The sequence below is a fragment of the Geospiza fortis genome, unplaced genomic scaffold (assembly GCF_000277835.1).
Source record: "Geospiza fortis unplaced genomic scaffold, GeoFor_1.0 scaffold61, whole genome shotgun sequence".
NCBI classification, from domain to species: Eukaryota; Metazoa; Chordata; class Aves; order Passeriformes; family Thraupidae; genus Geospiza; species Geospiza fortis.
This window is the reverse complement of record NW_005054430.1, coordinates 479601-500528: the sequence shown is the minus strand read 5'-3', so window position 1 is coordinate 500528 and position 20928 is coordinate 479601. Positions and strand designations below refer to the sequence as shown.

Sequence of the window (20928 nt, the reverse complement as noted above, 5' to 3'; positions counted from 1 at the left end):
AACTCCATCTTTTCTGCTGCTGACAGGCAGAGGAAAAGCTGGGAATGCTCCAAAGCAGAAAAAGTGATGATAATTGTTTTGACTTGGGATAGCTCAAAAATAAGAGTTTGATATCTCCTGGCAAGAGAAGCTGCACTGGTTTGGTAAAACCAGAGATCCCAACTGATAATCACATCGAGGAATGCAAGAGGATATTTATTTTATAACACTGATTCTATAAAAATTTAAAATAAACCCTTTTTCCTTGTGTTGGAACCCTGGCTGCTGAGAATTGGAGATTTCTGTGCTGCCAGGCACTGACCCCCAGGAGAACCCTGCACTGACCTGAGGCCTGGAGACGCTTCCAGAATGAATAATGGAACTGGGATTGTGGGTGTGCAGTTTGAACAGAAGTGCGTGATATCACAGGGTGGGAAACTCAGAGTTTAAGGGTTTAGAATACAGGAATATCTATATAGAGCTAAGACAGAAGTTTTAGGGCAGTAGCTGGTCCTTCTTCACCTTCTTCTCCATGGGTTTGGGTGGTTTTGTGTAATTAGACAGAAAAATCTGCATTGCAGAATTCGAGTGAAGAGTTGTTAAAAGTGAACATATTTAAGTATCATTTCTTAATTAAATAATTTAACCTTAAAAGATTTTGTAAGAAAAGATTGTTAACCATTTTGTACCTTACTAATGAAGAACTGCAGAACTCACTACCTATAAAACCATAACATAAATAAAAATAATAAACACCTAAATCTAAACACAAACTAAGCTCTCAAATACCTTCAATCCCAAGCAAATTCAACAAAAGAAAGAGCCCCAATTCAACAAAAGGAAAAAAATCCAAAACCCAACATTTAATGCATTGTGTGAGGATAATAATAATAACAACAACAACAACAATAATAAATTTATAATTCTTATATTATGTCAATAAATAGAATATTATTTGTTCTTATGATACATAATAATAATAATAATAATAATAATAATAGTAATATAGTTAGTAGGAACCTAACTCTAATAATAACTTTAAAAGTTAAAATTTAGAAAAAACCCTTGGAGTGCCAAAGGGCCCCTTCAGCCTCAGGGCTGTAGAGATTTTGGCCTCACATCCCACCTTGAGTTCCTCCTATTTTTCCTTCCCAACCATTCAATTTCTCCAACATTTCCCTAATAATAATAATAATAATAGTAATATAGTTAGTAGGAACCTAACTCTAATAATAACTTTAAAAGTTAAAATTTAGAAAAAACCCTTGGAGTGCCAAAGGGCCCCTTCAGCCTCAGGGCTGTAGAGATTTTGGCCTCACATCCCACCTTGAGTTCCTCCTATTTTTCCTTCCCAACCATTCAATTTCTCCAACATTTCCCTCCTCTCTCAGCAGAAACTTCCCTTGTCTGATCTCACACTCAGCAAAAGATTGGGATTCAGATGTGTATTAGTTCTTATTTATATTACACTCTTTATAAATGGTGAGTTCTGTAGTATTTAACTCTAATAATTTAAAAATGGAGGTATATTTCTTTTTTATAAGGTTTTTAAGGATAAACTGTCTAATTAAGAAATGATGCTTTAATTATTTTTACTTTTAATCTAATAACTCATTACTTGTGTCTCGTAATGTGGACTTTTTTATTTAATTACACAATATTATTTAAACTCATGAAGAAGAAGGTAAAGAAGAAGGACTAGTTTAGTTTTAAAACTTCCATCTTGTTTTATATATATCATTATACTCTAAAACTTTAAACTCTTAGTTTTTTATTAGGTGATATGATACACTTTTATTTAAACTATACACTCATAATTTTAGTTTTATCATTCAAATTTGGAAGCTTTTTTTACAGGTCTAGTTCAAATGCAGCGTTCTGTTGGGGGTCAGTGTCTGTCAGTGTAGAAAGTCTAAAATTCTCAGCAATCAGGATTCCATCAGGTGCCTTTTTGGGCAGCCAGCTCTTCAAAGCAGAGAAGTTTAGAGTGTGATTTTTACCTGCAAAATGCCAAGGAAGCATAAAAGTGTTTATCAAGTTGGGAAGTATCAAACTGCCTTAGAAGCCTGTTCAAGTTTTATTGTTTTCAGTGAAAAAAATGTATTGTTTTCAGAAGAAAAAAAGGTGTTTGGCAATGGCAGAGTTACTCTCCAAGGTTTCCTGCTCTGATTTTCCATTAATACCATTATGTCTGGCTCTCAGGATATGGAGAGATGAATCTTGGAGATGGGAGGTGGAAATTGGAGAGAGCAGAGCTATAATTCACTCCTGCCTTTATAAACCCCAATTTTCAAGGGCTTATTTTTCACATGGATTTTAAAACCTGCCATCTCAGCTGACAACTTGGATACTGAGCTTCATCTTGATCAGTTTATTTCGAGGAGAGATGGGAAAATGACTTGGAGCTAGAGAGAGAGCATCCACAAAAATAATCCTGCTTCATAGTTTCAGATTCAGGTAGGAAAGAGGAAAACTATTCCCCCCCTGGCAATTTTAAACAAATCTTTGCTTTCAAACTGCTGAGCTCTTTCATTTTGAAAAGCAGCAAATGAGCAGCAGAGAAACACTTAAAAATAGTAATAATAATAATAATGATACTAATAAAAATTTTTCTAACTGTCACTTCATTTTTATGGATAATTAATGTTGTCATAATTCCAGGGCTGCTTTTGCAGATCCCAAGGGGAAGGATATTAAGTTGGAAAGTAATTTCAGGTGGAGGTATGTGGCTAGCTAAACATACACAAATTATGTAAAGCAGTTTTACAATTCTAACTCAGGTTCTCTTTGTCCCTCTGGCATAAAAATGGGAATTTGCTCATCTGTTTTGTCTCTATATAATACTGATCTAAATGCACCTATTTTAAAAGCAATGGCTTTATGAAGTGTAATTAAAAATCCCCTCAAACAACCTGCCCCCTTTTCTACTCACCCCTCCTCCTTCCAACACCAAACACTGCCCCAAAAACACTCCCACAACTCAGGAATCTCCAAGAAAACTCAACCACTGACAAGAGTCACTGTCCTTGTTGCTCTGAGCGTTCACAAGCTGTCCATGGAGGTGCTGTTGATAAATTGAATTAATTGGAGTGAGTTGAGTCGATAACTGAGATTTGAAACGAGTCTTGGATCTTCTGATCAAGGCCTGGCACATAAAACCACGTGGCCATTATGAGGGATTTTTCCTTTGACAGATGTTAGGCTGGGGTTGGAGGGCAGCTGGGAAAGGGAGAGGGATAATGAGGGTGTTCTGCTGGATGGTGTGGCTTGGATTGAGAGTTTGGGTGATGTGACAAGTCTGGTGTTTGAAACAGGGTGACTGAGGCAGTGATGGTTTTGTGGGACGAGGTGGAAAATACTCTTAAAATTGTATTTTCAGTGTTTGCTTGGGTTTGAGAACAGACAGCATGGAATCATGGAATCATGGGATGGTTTGGGTTGGGAGGGACCTTCAAGATCATCTCATTCCGTAGGGGCAGGGACCCCTCCCACTGTCCCAGGCTGCTCCAGCCCCAGTGTCCAGCCTGGCCTTGGCCATTGCAGGGATGCAGGGGCAGCCCCAGCTGCTCTGGCAATCCCAGCCCAGCCAGGAATTCCTCATTGCCAAGATGCCATCCATGCCTGCCCTCTGGCAGTGGGAGCCATTCCCTGGGTGCTGTCCCTGCAGGCCTTGGCCCCAGTCCCTCTGCAGCTCTCCTGGAGCCCCTGCAGGCCCTGCAATGTGCTGGAAGCTCTCCCTGGGTGCTTCCCTTCTCCAGCAGAACATTCTCAGCTCTCCCAACCTGGTTCCAGAGCAGAGGGGCTCCAGCTCCATGGGTTCCTCTGGATTTGCTCCAGAAGCTCCAGGTGCTGCTGTTGTTGAGGGTCCCAGAGCTGGACACAGAACTCTAGGTAGGAGTTCAGCCTAAAGAAGGATCAGAATCCGCTGCCCTCCTTGTCTCTGCCATGGAACACGTCCCAAACTTGTGTGGGAGTTGTGTGACAGTGTGGGATGGACCAAAAATGAGGGAGGATTTATTGGGATGGACCAAAGATGAGGGAGGACGTACTGGGATGGGAAAAGGTCAGTGCCAGCTCAGGGATCAGTGCTGGAATCACTTCACTGTTCTCAGCACTGTGTATAATGAATTAAGGGCTAATTTATATTCATGTATGGCAAATGTTAAGGAGGAGCACTCACCCTGAGGAAGAAGTGGATATGGAATAAAGAGATGGAGTTCTCATTAAATTTAATAATGAGAAGTTCAAGCATAACTGCTCAAAGTGTGATCCCTTCCCTCTTCTGCCTGTTCAGAGTCATGAGAGCTCCAGGTCACTTGTGATGGATTTGTCAGAGGGTTTTAATGGTGCTGGGTCTGGTGGGTAAAGTGGGGCCAATTTGGGTCCCTGTCGTCACGTTTGACTGGTTTTGCACTCATGGAATGATGATGAATCTGGATTTGATGAGCTGTGTGATCCTTTTTGAGTTCATATATTCCCATGATGGTAAAGCTTCAGCATTTTGGGTTTGGATTTGGAATCTTGAAATCATGGAATCTTTGAGGTTGGAAATTCCTTTAAGATGGAGTTCAAGCATTAATCCAGCACTGCCAAGCCACCACTAAACCACATCCCCAATGCCACATCTTCAAGTTTTAATCCCTCCAGGGATAGGGACTCCAGCACTCCACCCCAGGGCTGGACAACCCTTTCCATGAAGAAATTTTCCCAATATCAAAGCTAAACCTCCTCTGGCACAGCTTGAGGCCATTCCCTCTCCTCCTGTCCCTGTTCCCTGGGGTTGGATCCCAAATCTTCCCCTGGCTGTCCCCTCCTATCACGCAGTTGTGGAGAGCCACAAGGTCCCCCCTGAGCCTCCTTTTCTCCAGGCTGAGCAATTGGAGCACCAAAAATTTGAAGGCATAATGTTCTTTTGATACCACAGCTTTCAGGTGCAGAAAAATGATATTTTCTGTTAATATTTGCATGATTTGAAAGGTTTAACAGTGCAATTTTCGAACAGTTGTTAAGAATATGATTGCTACTAATGTTAGGAACAGCTCCTGTCACTTGTGCTGTGCAGAGTCTCTGTGAGTGGAGAATAATGTTTTTAATGAGTGAACAGTGGTAGAAACTTCAGTTTTGAACAACTTTTTTGTGTTTTCTGTGCCTTGACCTCCCAGATAATTTGTTTCCCTCTCTCTGTCCTTCGTTACGTGTTTGTAAAATCAGAAGAACTTGAGGTAATTTCCGCGACTTTGCAGACAGGTGAGATGGAGTCGGAGAAATCTCCATTTCACACCTCTCAGAGCTCAGCTCAGCTTGGAGATGTTTTCCTGACGTCTCTCACATCCTCTCAAATCCCTCGGCGGCTTCGCCAATTTCCAACCGCGGCTTTCCTTGGCGCGTCCCGCTCATGAAATATTGAAACTCAGCCCTCACAGACATCATTCCCTCATTAATATTGCAGCCTGCCCTAAACACATTGCTCAAAACATTTTGGGATCTTCTGCGAGTCCGTCAGGAGGAATTAAGGAGCTTGTTGAGGTCCAGGAAAGTAGAAACCTCATGAATCCTCCTCATGTTGTGTCATCTCTAGTTGGAGTGAGTTTTTGGGTTCCATATCATTAATTTTTTCCCTGATTCATAGAGGACAGGATGATTTTCCTGACAGTGGACTTTGGAACGGGGAATATTTTGATTTTTGCTTGCTTGGAAGTAATGAAAAATGACACTGTTCATGCTTTAGGCTTGAGTGAGTTTATGGTGGAACGTCAGAGATCCATCAGATTGTGTAGCTTGGAGACTGTAATAAAGATAAAACAACTGGCAAGTAATCACTGCCCTGAAAAAATAGCAAAAAGGAAATGCTTAGGCTTTGATAGTGTAATAAATTTCCAATATCTGAAAATAAGGGCTGGAAATGACAAATCACTGTATTTCTCTAAGAGTATTGTTTGCCAGTTTTGGATTTCTGTGGATTTTTGATTAATGGAGAATAAACTGTGAAGTGGCCATCAAAGCACAAAACTAATATTTTTCAGCTTTTCTCAGTGTGTTGCTGTTGTCTCTGAATTAAAAGGTGCTTTTTCCTTAATTAACATCTGCAGGTGTTTTTCAAGAACAACAGAAATGGATATTTTGAAGTAAACAAAAGAGGGAGTTCTTGTGGATTTAGAATTAAATTACTCATCTTGTTATTGTGGCTAACAGGGGTCATGCTGGGCATGAGGAGAGTCCTGGGCCATAAATCCACATGGCAAAATTAACAATTTACTTTTCTTGAACTTAATTAAAAACTAGATGTGAAAAGGATGGAAACCACTTAGAGTGCAGCAAAGTTTTATCAGCCTTTTTTTTTAAGTGTATTTTTGTTTTTCTTGTGATACAGAAAACTCCTTGGTCTTCAGAGATGATTTCTTGTTTGGGTCTTAAATTTCTATTTCTGTGTTTCAAATTCTAATTTCTAATTGGAAAGTGGAGCCAATTCTATATTTGGCTTCTCTTATCCTGTTGGACTTTATATGATGGTTGTCAGTTATTAATTTTAAGTTGTGATTTAATTGAGAATTTATTTTTCCTCTTGCTTTACTTTGTGTTGCTATGTTGTTATTACTTGATTTTCAGGGATGTGGGTTAAGGGTTTCAGTCTGTTTTAGATCATGCACTGAAATGTTTGATAAATTCACAGCTAAATTCTCTTGTGCTTAATCTTGCATGTAGGACATTCATAGTACAAAAGCTGAACAATAACAAATGCAACTAAAATCCCATATTCCCTGCTCTTCCAGAAAGAAAAGAGAGGAATAAAAAGATGGAATGCAGAACCAGAAATGTTATTTTGGTGAAGTATTTTCCATTTGGTCTGAAGCTCTGCTGGAGAGGAGGTTGGAATGGGTGGTTTGATCACATGGGTTTGATTTCTGTACCTCCTGCCCATATCTCAGAAAATCTAAATTAACAAAACCTGGCTTTTTATTTATTTCTGTTTTAAATATATTTAATTTTTTTTATTTTTATATTTTTTATATCTGGGAGTGTCTTTCAGAATTCTTTTTGCTTGTTGTTGTGTGATTGCTCCTCGAGATGATGTGGTGGCTTTTGCATTCAACGTGAGCCAAATCTGATTTAGAGGTGGAATGTACTGCAGACATTATTTTGATTAAAGTGACTTCAGGACTAAAACAGTCCAGAATTTGTCTTACAGTGGAGCCTGAATATGACAATGTGATAACAAAAATACTCAAATTCTTGTTATGCCCCTCTGACAGGAATAAATCTTCTGAGATCCTTAAATCCTGGGTGATTGGCTTGTCAGGATTTACCCATCCTCTTACAAAAAAATACAGATATATAAATTTTCTTCACAGCATTAAGTTAAGAGCGTTGAAGTTCTCAATGACAGTGCTGGGGAAAGGCAGGAATTGTTGCTTTTTTTGTGTTGTTGTGTGCTATAAAGCAGTTGAGAAATGAAATATTGCGAAGTGTTAACGCAGACTTTAACTGGAGCTGCTTCTTAATGCTTGATGTATGTTTTCCAATAGCACCATGAGAAGTGATTGCCTTGCATGCCACACTTCATTAAATCAGCCACTCCACACTTCTTAAAGCAGTATTTCATAATTATTTAGAAGGATTTTATTCAAAAAGATATCAATTGTGTGGGGAAAATGTATAGCCAGCAGCCTTTTCTGCTGCTTCAGCAGCTTTTTTAACATCCTTTCTGTATAAATGATCAGCGTAACGCTCTCTGTTGTCTGGAGTTCTGTGCTCAAACACAAGAACCATTAACTTGAGCCTTTATTTCTGCTGTAATTAAAAATGTCACTTGAAAAAAAAAATTCCTGTGGAATTCCTGGAGTAGTGACAAGTTTTTATATATATATATATCCACATACAGATATAGGTATATATAATTTTTTATTTTTTACTTTTGCCTAGCTAATATAATTTATAGATAATAATATAATTTATTACTGTAAATCCAGCTGATGTTTGCCTTTATTTGGTACATGCTGAATGCCAGGAAAATGAATTTGTAATGCCAAGGAAGAAAACCCTACTGGAGGTTGATGCAGGCGAATGTTTGCGATCAGCGGGATCTGCAGAATGTTTGTTTCATTAAGCTCCTACAAGCCACCCAATTATGGAACTCAAATAAATGAAAATGACTTCAAAATCCCGCTTATTTTGTTAAAAACTCAGCTGAATTTCAATCAGTTGAGATGGCAGTTTAGGAATATTGTTTTGGGAGTAAAAACTGCCCTAAATAAAAGTTTTTTTTGAGGAATTTAACTCGTTGTGTTTGTGTGATGCTGGTCGCACAAATGAGGGTGAGAGTTGATAAAAAAAGAGTTGAAATTTTTGCTTGAAGGTGCTGCCTTGGATGTAAAAAAGTTCCTTTTTGGCTTAAATTGTATAAAATTTGAAAATGAAATAGTGTAATTTTCTTTTATGGTAGAACACCCTGTGGGGAAAGGGAAAGGGAGAAAAAACCAAACAGTAAAATGCATTTTCTGTGACTGAGGTGACCTGAGTGTCTTGATCTAGACTTAAATGAGAAATTAGGAAAAAGATCTAATTTGATATGAAGAAGAATTAAATGTAAATATCTGAGTGTTGAGGAATTGCTTAATACTGGGTTTTTGGGGTTTTTTTTTTTCATGAGAGTTTTTTTTTGTTTTTTAATTTTTCATAGTTTAGAATATGGAAACTTTTGGCTGGATTTTTCTGCTTTTTTATGTAAAATATGTTTCATATCTTTTAATTACTCTGCTGTGTACAGCAGCATAAAGAAGAGACATATTTTATGGAAAACCACTTTTAGGAGGCCAGATCCAAGAAGGATGAGGAAGGATCTTCCTTCAGTCTCGGGAAGCATTAAATGCTCTTTGTTGCTCACCAGAAAAAGGTGCTGAGACTACTATTTTGACACTTTTTTTCCTTTTTAGGCAAAACATGACTTCTCCAATCCAAAAGACAACCAGCATGTTTTGACTGTGCTGTGTGAAGGATTGTTATGATTGTATGAAGGATTTGTTATATCAATCCTGCTGGAGTAATTTGGGGGACCTTGGGAAATCACTTAATGGAATTTTGTCCATGTCTGCATAATCGGAGTTTTTTATTTTTTTTTTTCTTTTTTAGCTGGAGTAATTGAAGATGCAGCTTAATAAACTTTTATAAAGATTCCCAGTTGGTTGCTGCATTTCAGAGGGTTTGGAGCTGAGCACTGAAGTAATACATCTTGTAATTGTCTTTTTTCTTCCCTGCCTCACTTAAATGCATTCCCTGGGGAAGAATCTAATGTACTCTAATGCTGGTACCTTTTACAAAGTGACCCGACTCATTAGGATTTGTTCTCCAGAGCTCCCTTGACAACAGATAAATGCACTGAGAATATTGAAGCTTCCTCTCCATCATTCTTTCAAAAAAAAAAAAAAATCTATTTGAAACCCAGCGTTTCATAGCTCCATTACTGCTCTGAGTTCCGTGCTCGGTGTCACAACACACAGGTTTTATTCACTGAGTGTTCCCATGAAAATGAGACACGGTGTGCTTGTCTCAAGTACTCCATTGAAGGTTTCAAATCTATTTATGGCTTGTGACATAGAAACACTGAGAATTTTCTGGGCCTGAAGTTGCCTTTATTAACTCTGTTGCAACAAGTTCAATAACTATTTTCTCTGCTCCTCTCAGATGGCTGGGAAAGGTTGATGATGGTTCTTCGATCTTCGTGGAGCTTGGGAAATGGATGAAGTCCTTGGGTTTATGGTGTGTTTAAGGAGGAAAGCATTTTCCCAGTGCAGGAAGGCTTTTAGGTGGAAATGGAGTGCCTGCTGGCTGCTGGGAAAAGGATTTTCCCAGAAAAATGGTTCCATAAAACCAGACAAAAACCAACCAACCAACTGAGTTCTCTGCAGCTTACTTAAAAATACATTTTTTGAATCCGTTTTAATTTATATGATTTAATGAACAGTGGTGTCATTTTGTGTATTCAGCATTTTGATACTTCAATTAGAAATAAACTTCTGGATTCTTTCAGTGGATATTTGTATTTAGGTGTCTTTAGAAGCCAAGAGTAAAAAGCATTGCTGTGACAGCTTTCAAAGCGACTTCTCTACTTTGAAACAACGCTTAGGAAGTAGATTTTGAATTTTCTCTCAGCCTAAATCTCCCTGCACCTCCTGTAGGTTGAAACAAGAACAAATGTACGTTCGGGATGAGTTTGGCAAGCTGCTGGAACGGGAGAGGATCTCCTCAAACGAGCACCTGACTCGAGCCATCCTTCGCGAGAGAGCGGCCACCGAGGAGGAGCGGCAGAAGGCTCAGCGCTTTGTGAGTCCTCACGTGCTGGGAGGGATGGGAGCTGGGCAGGAAGGTCTCACAGATATGTGTGTGCTTGGCAGAAAGGGCTCTGAATGGAGAATTTGAGAGTGAAATAGTGGTGGAAGCAAGTTTTGATATAGAAGAATAGTAGATGTGTAAGTGGAGGATTGCTCAGCCAGTCTTGCTGGACGCCTAAAAGAGGAAAGGTGAAGTCGAGTTGGAAAGTGGTTTTATATCTTAGAGCAAAGGATCAGCTGACCACAAACAAGAGGATGTTTTTACCAAGCAGAAAGATACCACAGGCAAACAAGACATGTCCATGTGGCAAGTGGAGAAAAGTTTAGGTATCTGGCTGGTTAATTTTTACTTGCTTCAGAATATCAAAGTTAGCAGTTGTGTCATCTTGGTTTTGCTCAATCTTCCTGGTTCCATCTGGGAAATTTGGAAATATCTGGTGCTTCTTGGGTACAGCTTTGTTATCACCAGATATTTTCCATTTCCACTTGTTCATTCTTTGATGGGTGTACTCTAAGATTACAAAGAAGAATTTTAAGCATTTTCCACTGCAAGAAAACTGAAAAACAATTTTAAGCTTAAACTATGACATACTAACTCATGTGATTCGATAGCATTGACTATAATATGGTAATTATAGTAGTTATGATAGGCTGTAGGTAAAAGTAAAGGTATTGATTGGTTCTACTGTATTAAGATGCTCAGCAAAGGAAAATTTAGCTGTAGATGTGGCTCTGTCACCCACAACCCTGGACTGTTATAACATCTTGGATACAATAAACTGCATTTTGAAGGCTCTTACTCTCAAATATTTACAGAAATCACAGATATTCGAAGCAACTTTCTCCTCTGGCCTATTGGTAGAAGAGGAGAGCAGATCTCTATTTATTTATTTTTTTTTTCATGACTAGGTAGCAGCATGTCATTTTATTTTGGTTAAATATCCCTCTTTTAAGGGGTTTTGCTGCTTGTTTCCAACTTTGGGACCAGCTCAGTGAAAAATTCTGTTTAAAAGATTCATCTCTCGTTAAAGCTGATGTATTAAACCTCCCTGACAAGGAAATTGGAACATATGGTTGGCTGTTTTCCTCAGAAAACTGACATTATACAGTTCAGTCCATTTCAAATGTCTGACAGATTTATAACTTCCTCTATAGAGTGTTTGCTTGCTGTAGTGAGTCTCTATTGACTCTTCTTTCTAACAATAATCATTATTGTATGAGGTGGGAATATGCTTTAAAAATACAAATATGCTTGAGTGTGAATACTAAAGAAATCATTATTTTCAAGGCAAAAAGTTGAAAATACTTCATGTGAGCATTGCTGTGAAAATAAATGGGAATTACTTATGTCAGCAGCAACATAAATATTTGTTGGGCTCTCTAAATCTGGAGCAAAATCCAAAGTTTTTAAGGTTTATGGGTTGGTATCTTAGTAATCAATCACTTCAATAAGCAATAGCTTTGTCTCTGCTGTGGGATTCAAAATCTGATGTAGATGTTATTTTTCCAAATCCCAATTTAAAACCAAACCAATTCCACCTCAGTGTTGGAATCTTTTCCAGCCATTTCTGGATTCTTTTTCACCTCTGTGCTAATGTTATTGTTAGAAGAATAATTTCAGTGTTGTAAACAAATGTTTAATATTTTGTCATTGTAAAACATGGGAACAAAGGAGAATAGAAAGGAATTATGACCAAGGTACAGCCTCAGTTATATGCCTTAAATCCTTGGTTTCTTAATATTGTGGGGGAGAGATAAGGGTTTTGTGGCCTGGAGCTAATGAGGAGCTGAAGATTTATAATGGAGACTATTATTTGCATAATTACTGGGGATCTGCATCTTTTTCTCCCTGTTGTGGTGATTTTGGGAAGCACAAGCTGGATTTCTCCTCAGCCAAAAGCTCAAGAAATTCCTTATAATGGATGTGGAACTGCTTTATTTAGTTATCTGGCTGGTTAATTTTCAGTTGCTTTGGAATATCATATATAATTATATATATATACATATATATACATATATATATATATAGTGTGTATCTGTATATAATGTATATATATAATATATATATTTTTATATATATATTAAGTTAGCCGTTATGTCTTCTTGGTTTTGATCAATCTTCCTGGTTCCATCTGGGAAATTTGGAAATATCTGGTGGTTCTTGGGTGCAGCTTTGTTATCACCAAACAGATATTTTCCATTTCCACTGTAACTTGTTCATTCTTTGAAGTGTGTACTCTTAATATTGCAAACTAGCAAGAAGGTTTTGTCTGTTTCCTTAAAAATGAAAATATTGAGTAATTCTCACCTTCCTGTAAGTCAGCTCCTTTATTTTCCTTTAATTGGTCAGATTTTATTTCTTTGGCTTCATTGCTCACCCTAACCTGTGCATTTATTTATTTTAATTGGTCAGATTTAATTTCTTTGGCTTCACTGTTTACCCTAACCTGTGCATTTATTTCCTGTATCAATTGAATTCAAAATCTCTACCACAGGGAAATGCATTTCTGTGTATCCTTTGCCAGGTACTGTGAAGAATTCTGTGTTTTAGTAAACTGCTCCAGCAGGTTTGTATTATATGGAGCCCAGATTTGATTTCTCAGTCTTTTCTGGAGAAAAACAAAAGTGTTCCTAAAGTGTCAGTAGCAAAATAAATTCCTTTGCTGCTGCTAAATTGTTTAAATAGTGCAAAGGAAAAGAAATTACAGTGAGAGAGGAAGAATTTGATTTTCCCTTTGTAAAGAGTGCTAATTCAGGTTTTAATAAATAGATGTAAAATGAAATCATATTTCCCATTCTTGAAGAATAAATTTATAGTGTTATCTCAGAAAGTTAGAATAGCTTTTTATACAAATGAGGGGGGGAAAAAGGGATGAAATGATGTGTTAATAGCTGAAATATTTTTGTGCTGTGCCATGTCCCAGGAAGTGCCCTCAGTGCAGGGGGTTGGCAGGTGGCTGCTGGGATGTCAGCTCCTGCAAAAACACATTTTGGGCTCATCCAAAGGCTTGCAAAGCAGTAATTCTGGCATTTGTGCCAGCAAAAGTAGAAATTATTGTTCAGAGTGGCATTTCCAAACCCTGGAAATCCCGTGTGGGGTCAGTGTGAGGATTTAATCAACTCTTGGTGCTTAACTCAGCAGAAATTAAGGCAGCTGCTGTCGATTCCTGGAGCAATCCATGAAATGCCACTGACTGGGAGGCTTTTGGACACATTTCCTTATCCCACAGATTTGGGATTTCCCTTATCCCACAGATTTGGGCTTTTCTTATCCCACGCATTTGGGATTTCCTTATCCCACACATTTGGGATTTCCTTATCCCACAGATTTGGGCTTTTCTTATCCCACGCATTTGGGATTTCCTTATCCCACACATTTGGGATTTCCTTATCCCACAGATTTGGGCTTTTCTTATCCCACGCATTTGGGATTTCCTTATCCCACACATTTGGGATTTCCTTATCCCACAGATTTGGGCTTTTCTTATCCCACGCATTTGGGATTTCCTTATCCCACACATTTGGGATTTCCTTATCCCACAGATTTGGGCTTTTCTTATCCCACGCATTTGGGATTTCCTTATCCCACACATTTGGGATTTCCTTATCCCACAGATTTGGGCTTTTCTTATCCCACGCATTTGGGATTTCCTTATCCCACACATTTGGGATTTCCTTATCCCACAGATTTGGGCTTTTCTTATCCCACGCATTTGGGATTTCCTTATCCCACACATTTGGGATTTCCTTATCCCACAGATTTGGGGTTGTGTCTTGGGAAAGTGCTACTCTCCAGGTGCTGGGGAGCTCTTGGCTCTCCTCTGGCTTTTCCCTCCTCTCTGGCTGGGGGATATGTGATCCTGCAATGAGCTGAATCTGGAAGAATGAGGTGGGGAGGCCCTGGCAGAGTTTTCCCAGAGAAGCTGTGGGTGCTCCATCCCTGAAATGTCCAAGGATGGGACTTGGAGCAGTCTGGGATAGTGGAAGGTGTTGCTGCCCATGGCAGGCGGTGGAATGAGATGATTTTTCAGATGCCTTCAACCCAAACCATTTTATAATTCTGATATTATCCTTTTTCTTTTTTTTTTCTTTTTCTCTTCTCTGCTTTTCCCAGTTTTCAGGGCTGTTTCCTAGCTGTTTTCAGGGCTCCCAGTACATCAGGGTTGGGTGCTTTGATGGTGAAGAATTCCTTTATTTTCTTCTTTTCTGTCAGTGCAGATAGGAGCTGAGGCAAATACTTCACAAAGCCATCCTGGAGCCCTTTCCAAATGCAGCCAATCTGCTTTATAACAACTCCAAATGCAGCTCCATTGAGGAAATTGCAGAGTCTGTGTGCAGGGCAAATGAGAACTGCTTGAAGTGGCCGTGCCACCAAACTGGGTGGTTTTGTACCTTTAGCTTTGCTCCCTTTGGAATTGTGACATTTGCAAACATCTCAGTGTGATTTCACCAAAGGACAAAGTGCATCGTGTGCTTGAAGTCAAGAGCTGCAGCTGGTTAAAAATATTTCTTTTTCCACACACTCTTAGTGTAGATATGATGGTTTTTTCTGCCCATTCCTCTTGAAAAAGGGCTTCAAAATAAATAAAATCTTTTATTCCAGCCCAGCCATAAAGAATTTTGAGGGTGGTGTGATTCTCTGCAGCAAAGGGTGAAGCTGAAGGTCCTTATGATGGCTCCAAGAATACTTGAATTATATTTCATCACTTAGACCTGTCCTCTGCCATATTTATTATTGGAGATTTTTACTGAAAATCTCAAACTTGGGCCTGGTTGAGTCGGGCACAGTCTTGTAGAGTGGCTTTCAATGTGGTGGCTTTGCCATAAATAGTTTATTGATGCTCCATCACTTGAGTCATTATGAAAGTCAGGGTGAGATGAGGAGAATATGGAGTAGAAAATCAATAGTTATCCAAAGTGCAGAGGACCTGTTGTATTTCCATCTCCTAATAATGACCTGGAGTGTACTGTGAACACATTTGCTCCCCTGTCTGGACTGAAACAAGTTGTCATTAGAAGCCTTTATGTTAGAAAATGGTTTTATTGAGCTGCCAATGACATTAAAGTCTCATTTCCCTTTGAAGAGGCACAGAAATATTGTTCTGTTCATGTGCTGTAACCAGAACATTAAAATTTGATTATTGCTATCATTAGAAGTCTGTATCCATACTAATGCAATTACATCTATTTGCCCATGTGTTGTTCCAGGCTTTCATTGAGGCACCTGTTTGAGAGTGAAATCTGGTGGTGCTGAGGAATCTCATTGTTTTGTAAATTACTTTCTGCACAAGAAGTTCTATCAAAAAATTCCTCGCTCAAGAAAAAAATCAATCTGGTAGAAGTATCTTTATATTAAAAAGCACTTTTTTTTTTTTTTTTGCACTTTAGGTCACTGTGATAATCAGATTATTGGAGATTTTTTTTTTCCCTAGCAAAATCCTATTTGAGATGTGAAGTTCTTTTACTTGTCTGAGCCTTGAAATCAATAGACAAAATACATTCCTGGCCATATCAGAGCTGAAGTGTGTTGAGTTATGTGAGGAGGAAATCTGACCTGTTGTCATAATTGAATACAGGTTGTTAAAATGAAGTCTTCTGCTCCTGTGTGCCTGAACTGGTTTGGTGTTTTCCCCATCACCCTGGGGTGACTGGTCCTAGTCAGGGCTGGGCAATGACCTCCCCTTTGGGCTACATTTATTTTTCCTGTCCTCAATTCATTAACTCTGTCATGAGGATGTTTCCTATTTTCCATAAACAGATTAAATCCTGACCCTTCCTGCTCTTTCCAACCAGGCCTGGACAAACCATATTTTAAGGATGACTTCACTAGGAAATACCAGGGGGAAGAATTAAATGAGTTAAGGCATTAGTTCTCAGGAGAAGAGTCTGTTTACAAACCTGCAGTATTTATTACATACCTCATTTAGCTCATTCATCATTTTAATAGAAAAATGAATCTTTTTAGATGATTCTGAAATAATTTGAGGTAAACTACACAGCCTGAGGCAAAACAGGATTGCTTGGTGCAGGGAGGGCTCTTGGAGAAGTAAGCACGAGCAGAGACTGTAAATCACAATTTATGGCAGTAAAAGTACTAAAGGCTCATATTTGAACATGAGATTTAAGGTTTGGGAAGCACATGGTACAAAATTAAATCTACTGACAGTTGTTTTGTCTCTTGTTCCTCAGTTTTATAATTTAACAAGTAGAAATTTTTCATGAAACCTTGTTGAAAGTGGAGATTTGGGGAGTTTCACTCATAAAATCTTATTTAGTCCTACACACATGGGTTTTTTTGTGATGTTTTTATAGCTTGGATGTGGTGGTTTTGTTGCAGCAAAAGCTCTTTTTCCTATGGGCAAACCTGGATTTGGTTGTTCCTGTCGCAGAAGACAGGAGGAAGAAGGTGTTTTGGAATATTGAGGATGGGAGCTGTCTTTCTTTGTGTGTTTTGTTTTGGGGCAAAGAAGTTTGGTTGGTTTTAAGAGAAGGAAGTGAGCTACAATGAGCAAGACATTTATATTTGGAATATACACAATTCTACTGCGCTGACTGCGCTCCTATTCTTTGGAATAAACAGAATATTGCTCCTTTGGTTTATGTCTCTCCTGGCACACATTCCTTCTTCCTCTCCCTCTTTTTTTGCCACTTCTACTGCAGCACTAAAAGGTTTGGGATAGAAATTCAGGTTTTTGGGGTAGGTCTTTTAGGGGATCCTAAACAAGTGATGTGAAACTAGTTTGTGAGCAAGAAGCTCTTGCCAAGAAAATAAAGTTGATAATTTTCAACCCAGTAAGAAAAGGGGCTGCCTGTCACATATTTGCAAATCATGAATGACTTTCTTATCTGACCTTGAAGAAGTGAAGGCCCATTTGATTAAAATCAATTAATAAATTAATTAATAAGTGAACAGCTTTCCTTCCACCTTGATGGAGGAAAACAGTAAAAAGAATTTCAGATAGCCTGTGGGTAGTGCTGGAGTTAGAATCCCCAGTATGATTTGTCACATAAACTGGTAAATAAATGTTTTATTTTCTCTCTGAAATTGCCATGAAGGGCCCGGGAACCACAAGTTGCCTTTTCCTGGGTCTCTCTTCTGTCCCTTTACAACGTCCATGCTGACATTCAAAATATTTGTTTCAGTGGAACAATAGAAATAATTTTCTCCTTCCTTCAGCATTTCACTTGGCAACATGTTATAGATGTATTTTTTATAATTTTTCGGTGTAACAGTTAATGGCTTTTTTTTTCCTCTGTGTCAAAGTTTGACAGACAGGAAAACCACGGTAAAATGAGAATTTTGAAGGCAAGCAAAGTACAGAAAAGGAGCATTTATTCTCTTTAAGGTTTCTTTTTGAATGGTGAATGTGTTTTGATAGTCAAGCAGCATTTAAAGCATGTTATTTTTTAATTCTTATAGAGCAAACCCCAAGATATTTGACTGAAGCAAAATTAATCACTGTGTTATTTCGGCATTCAGATGAAGATCTAGTGCTTTACAAAGCCTGCTGCTCCATCAATTTGTTCTTTGCGTTGAATTCAAATTGAGTTCATTTTTATAGATTCACTACATAATACTCTGCTCTCTCCTCCCTCATTCATTAACCAATTTGTTCGTGCTACTCCCTTTTTATTGAACGGTAACAAAATTGCCCTGCTATCTCCCCAAATGAATATCATCATTCCTTGTCATGCATGGGCAAAAAGTAAGGCTAATCATCCCTTTTCCCACACACCTTCCCTCTTGCAGGGACTTGCAAGTCTTCCTTCTGCCCTGGAGGTAGCATGAGAAGAACATTTAAAATCCTGTTCTTTGTCTATAAATATTCCAAGCCAGGCTCTGTCACCATCATATTTTCTGAAAAACCCTCTTTGCCCAGGATTTCTCTCCTGGGAAGCTGAGAAGCCTCAGAGAAAAAGGAAAACAATATTATCTCATTTGCTTCTCCTGTGTTTTGCTGCTTTGGAATGTGGTTGGAGATTGTTTATCCAACGTGTGAATTGTTTTTACTCATTGGCCAATTACAGCCAAGCTGTGTTGGACTCTGAAGAGAGAGTCACGAGTTTTCATTAGTATTTTGTTAAGCCTTCTGTCTGTATCCTTTCTGTATTCTTTAGTATAGTTTAGTATAGCATAATATAATATAATATAATGTAATATAATGTAATATAATATAATATAATATAATAATAAGTTAGCCTTCTAAGAACATGGAGTCAGATTCATCTTTCCTCCCCACGACATGGGACCCCAGAAAATACCACAAGGCTCCTTTTGATTACTCGTGGGCCTTTGGAGCGTGTACACCCTGGCAGTTGTGTGACACAACAAAAACCACATCAAAGCCTTGTCAGGGCTTGTCCTTGTACATGACAGGATACAAATCCATGGGAGGGATTAAAATGTGTTCGTTTGACACTGCGCTCGAAGCACGATGCGGGCGAGGCTCCTCTGCTCAACAAAACCACAGAATCACAGAACCACAGAATCACAGAATTACAGAATCACAGAAGAAGAGAATGACAGAATCACAGAATGACAGAATCACAGAATAATGAGGTTGGAAGAGACCTCTCAGACCATCGAGTCCAATCTATGCCCCAACGGCTCAACTAGACTATAGCACCATGTCCAGTCTTTTTTTAAACACATCCAGAGATGATGATTGTACCACCTCCCTGGCAAGAGCGTTCCAGTACTTTATGATTCTTTTGGTGAAAATCTTTTCCCTGATATCCAACCTGTACCTTCCCTGCCGTAGCTGGAGGCTGTGTCCTCTGGTTCTGTCAGAGACTGACCCCACCTGGCTGCAGCCTCCCTTCAGGAAGGTGTAGAGAGCAACAAGGGCACCTCTGAGCCTCCTCTTCTCCAGGATAAACAGCCCCAGCTCCCTCAGAGGTTCCTCACAGGGTTTGTGTTCCCAGCCGCTCACCAGCCTCGTTGCCTCCTCTGGATGTGCTCAAGCGTCTCAACATCCTTCCCAAACTGAGGGGCCAGAGCTGGACACAGCAGTCGAGGTGTGGCCTCAGCAGTGCTGAGTACAGGGGAAGAATGACCTCCCTGGGCCTGGGCCTCTCGTCCTCTGACTTTTATTCAATATTTCTTTGCTCTCACATTAAGTTGGTTTCTTGGATAGGGATATATTCACTTTAGAGTGCTCTGGTTGTCCTCATTTTGGGCTGAATTACCAGATTTAGGTGTTTTGAGGGACAGAGGGATGGAAGTCATCAGGCAGTTTGTTTTAGGGCTGTTTTCAAGAGCGGCTGAGGTCACCTGCTGTTGAATTTTTATCTTCTTTTGCCAGGGTTGGGATTAAATGTGTGAGATGATATTTCTTGTTGGGACTCAGATGTTTATTAGTTCTTATCTATGTCACTCTTATCTATGTCACAGTTCCACAAACCCTGAGTTCTGCAGCACTTCACTCTAACAAACTAAAAACGGAGCCCCATCTCTCTCTCTCCAAGGCCTTTTAAGGCTAAACTGTCCAATTAAGAAATGACACCTGAATTATTTTCACTTTTAACCCAATAACCAACCACCCATGCCCTGCAATGAGGACTTTTTTATCCAATGACACAAAACCACCCAAACCCATGGAGAAGAAGGTGAAGAAGAAGGATCACCACTGCCCCAAAACCTCCATCTTGCTTTATATCTATTACTGTATTCTAAACCCTTAAACTCTGGGTTTCCCACCCTGTGATATCACACACTTCTGTTCAAACTGCACACCCACAATCCCAGGTCCATCATTCCATTCTGGAAGCTTCTCCATGGCCTCAGGTCAGTGCAGGGTTCTCTTGGGGTCAGTGCCTGGCAGCACAGAAATCTCCAATTCTCAGCAGCCAGAACTCCAACAACTTGATTTGCTCAGCTTGGAGAAGAGCCTGAGGGAAGTCCTTTTTAGATGTAATTTCAAGTTTTTAAGGGTTTTTTAATATCTTTTTAATATCCTTTCATATCACTGGCTGTCTGGAATATATTGAGTTGCTCCAGCGTTGTAGCAATAGGTGCCAATACAGCTAAAGCAGGTGTACACAAGTCAATTAAAAAGGATATTTCAGGGAGAGGACGAGGAAAAATGTGGAATGTCATGGTGAAGTCTGTAGGTTTTGAGTGGTTTTATACAAATTTTAGCAAATTTTTCAGTCCTATCAAGTGTTATATAATCTGTTATGTGGTAGCTGTACCATGATGTGCCTGGAGGAAAAACTACTCTGCCTCCTTTTTTTTTAAAGAAAGGAAGAGTTTAATGTAAGGCTTAATAAATTGGGGATGTTAAAACACCCTTTTAGTTCAGTAATAAGAATAAATCTTCTGATAGCCCAATCTTCTTAAAGCTGAGGGTCTTTGATTGCACTCAGACCTGGAAAGTGCACGGGGCTTTGGAGCTGGGAATTCAAGCTCCTGCCAGGAACTGTGGTGCTGAGGGTGTTTGTGTGTACAGTTGGGTGTCTGGGGAATCTGACACAATACTACAAATGGAAAACAAGAATAAACCTGGAATAATGTAAATAATAGAAAGATTTTAAGACAAAGAGGCACCTTCTGATGCCTTGAGAAGGCTGAACTGGAGCAGAGGCTGGGCAGAGTTCCAGAATGAAGCAGGGATTTATGAAA

At 39.1% G+C, this 20928-nt stretch overlaps 1 protein-coding gene across 1 annotated transcript in view; it reads left to right on the top strand.

Annotated features, from left to right (window-relative positions):
* The window catches only part of CHCHD3 (coiled-coil-helix-coiled-coil-helix domain containing 3), a 139769-nt gene that overhangs the window by 27631 nt on the left and 91210 nt on the right, over positions 1-20928 (top strand). Inside the window, exon 4 of the mRNA XM_031061888.1 lies at positions 10152-10296. Coding sequence (XP_030917748.1) covers positions 10152-10296 — 145 coding nt within the window. The remainder of the gene's footprint in view (positions 1-10151; positions 10297-20928) is intronic.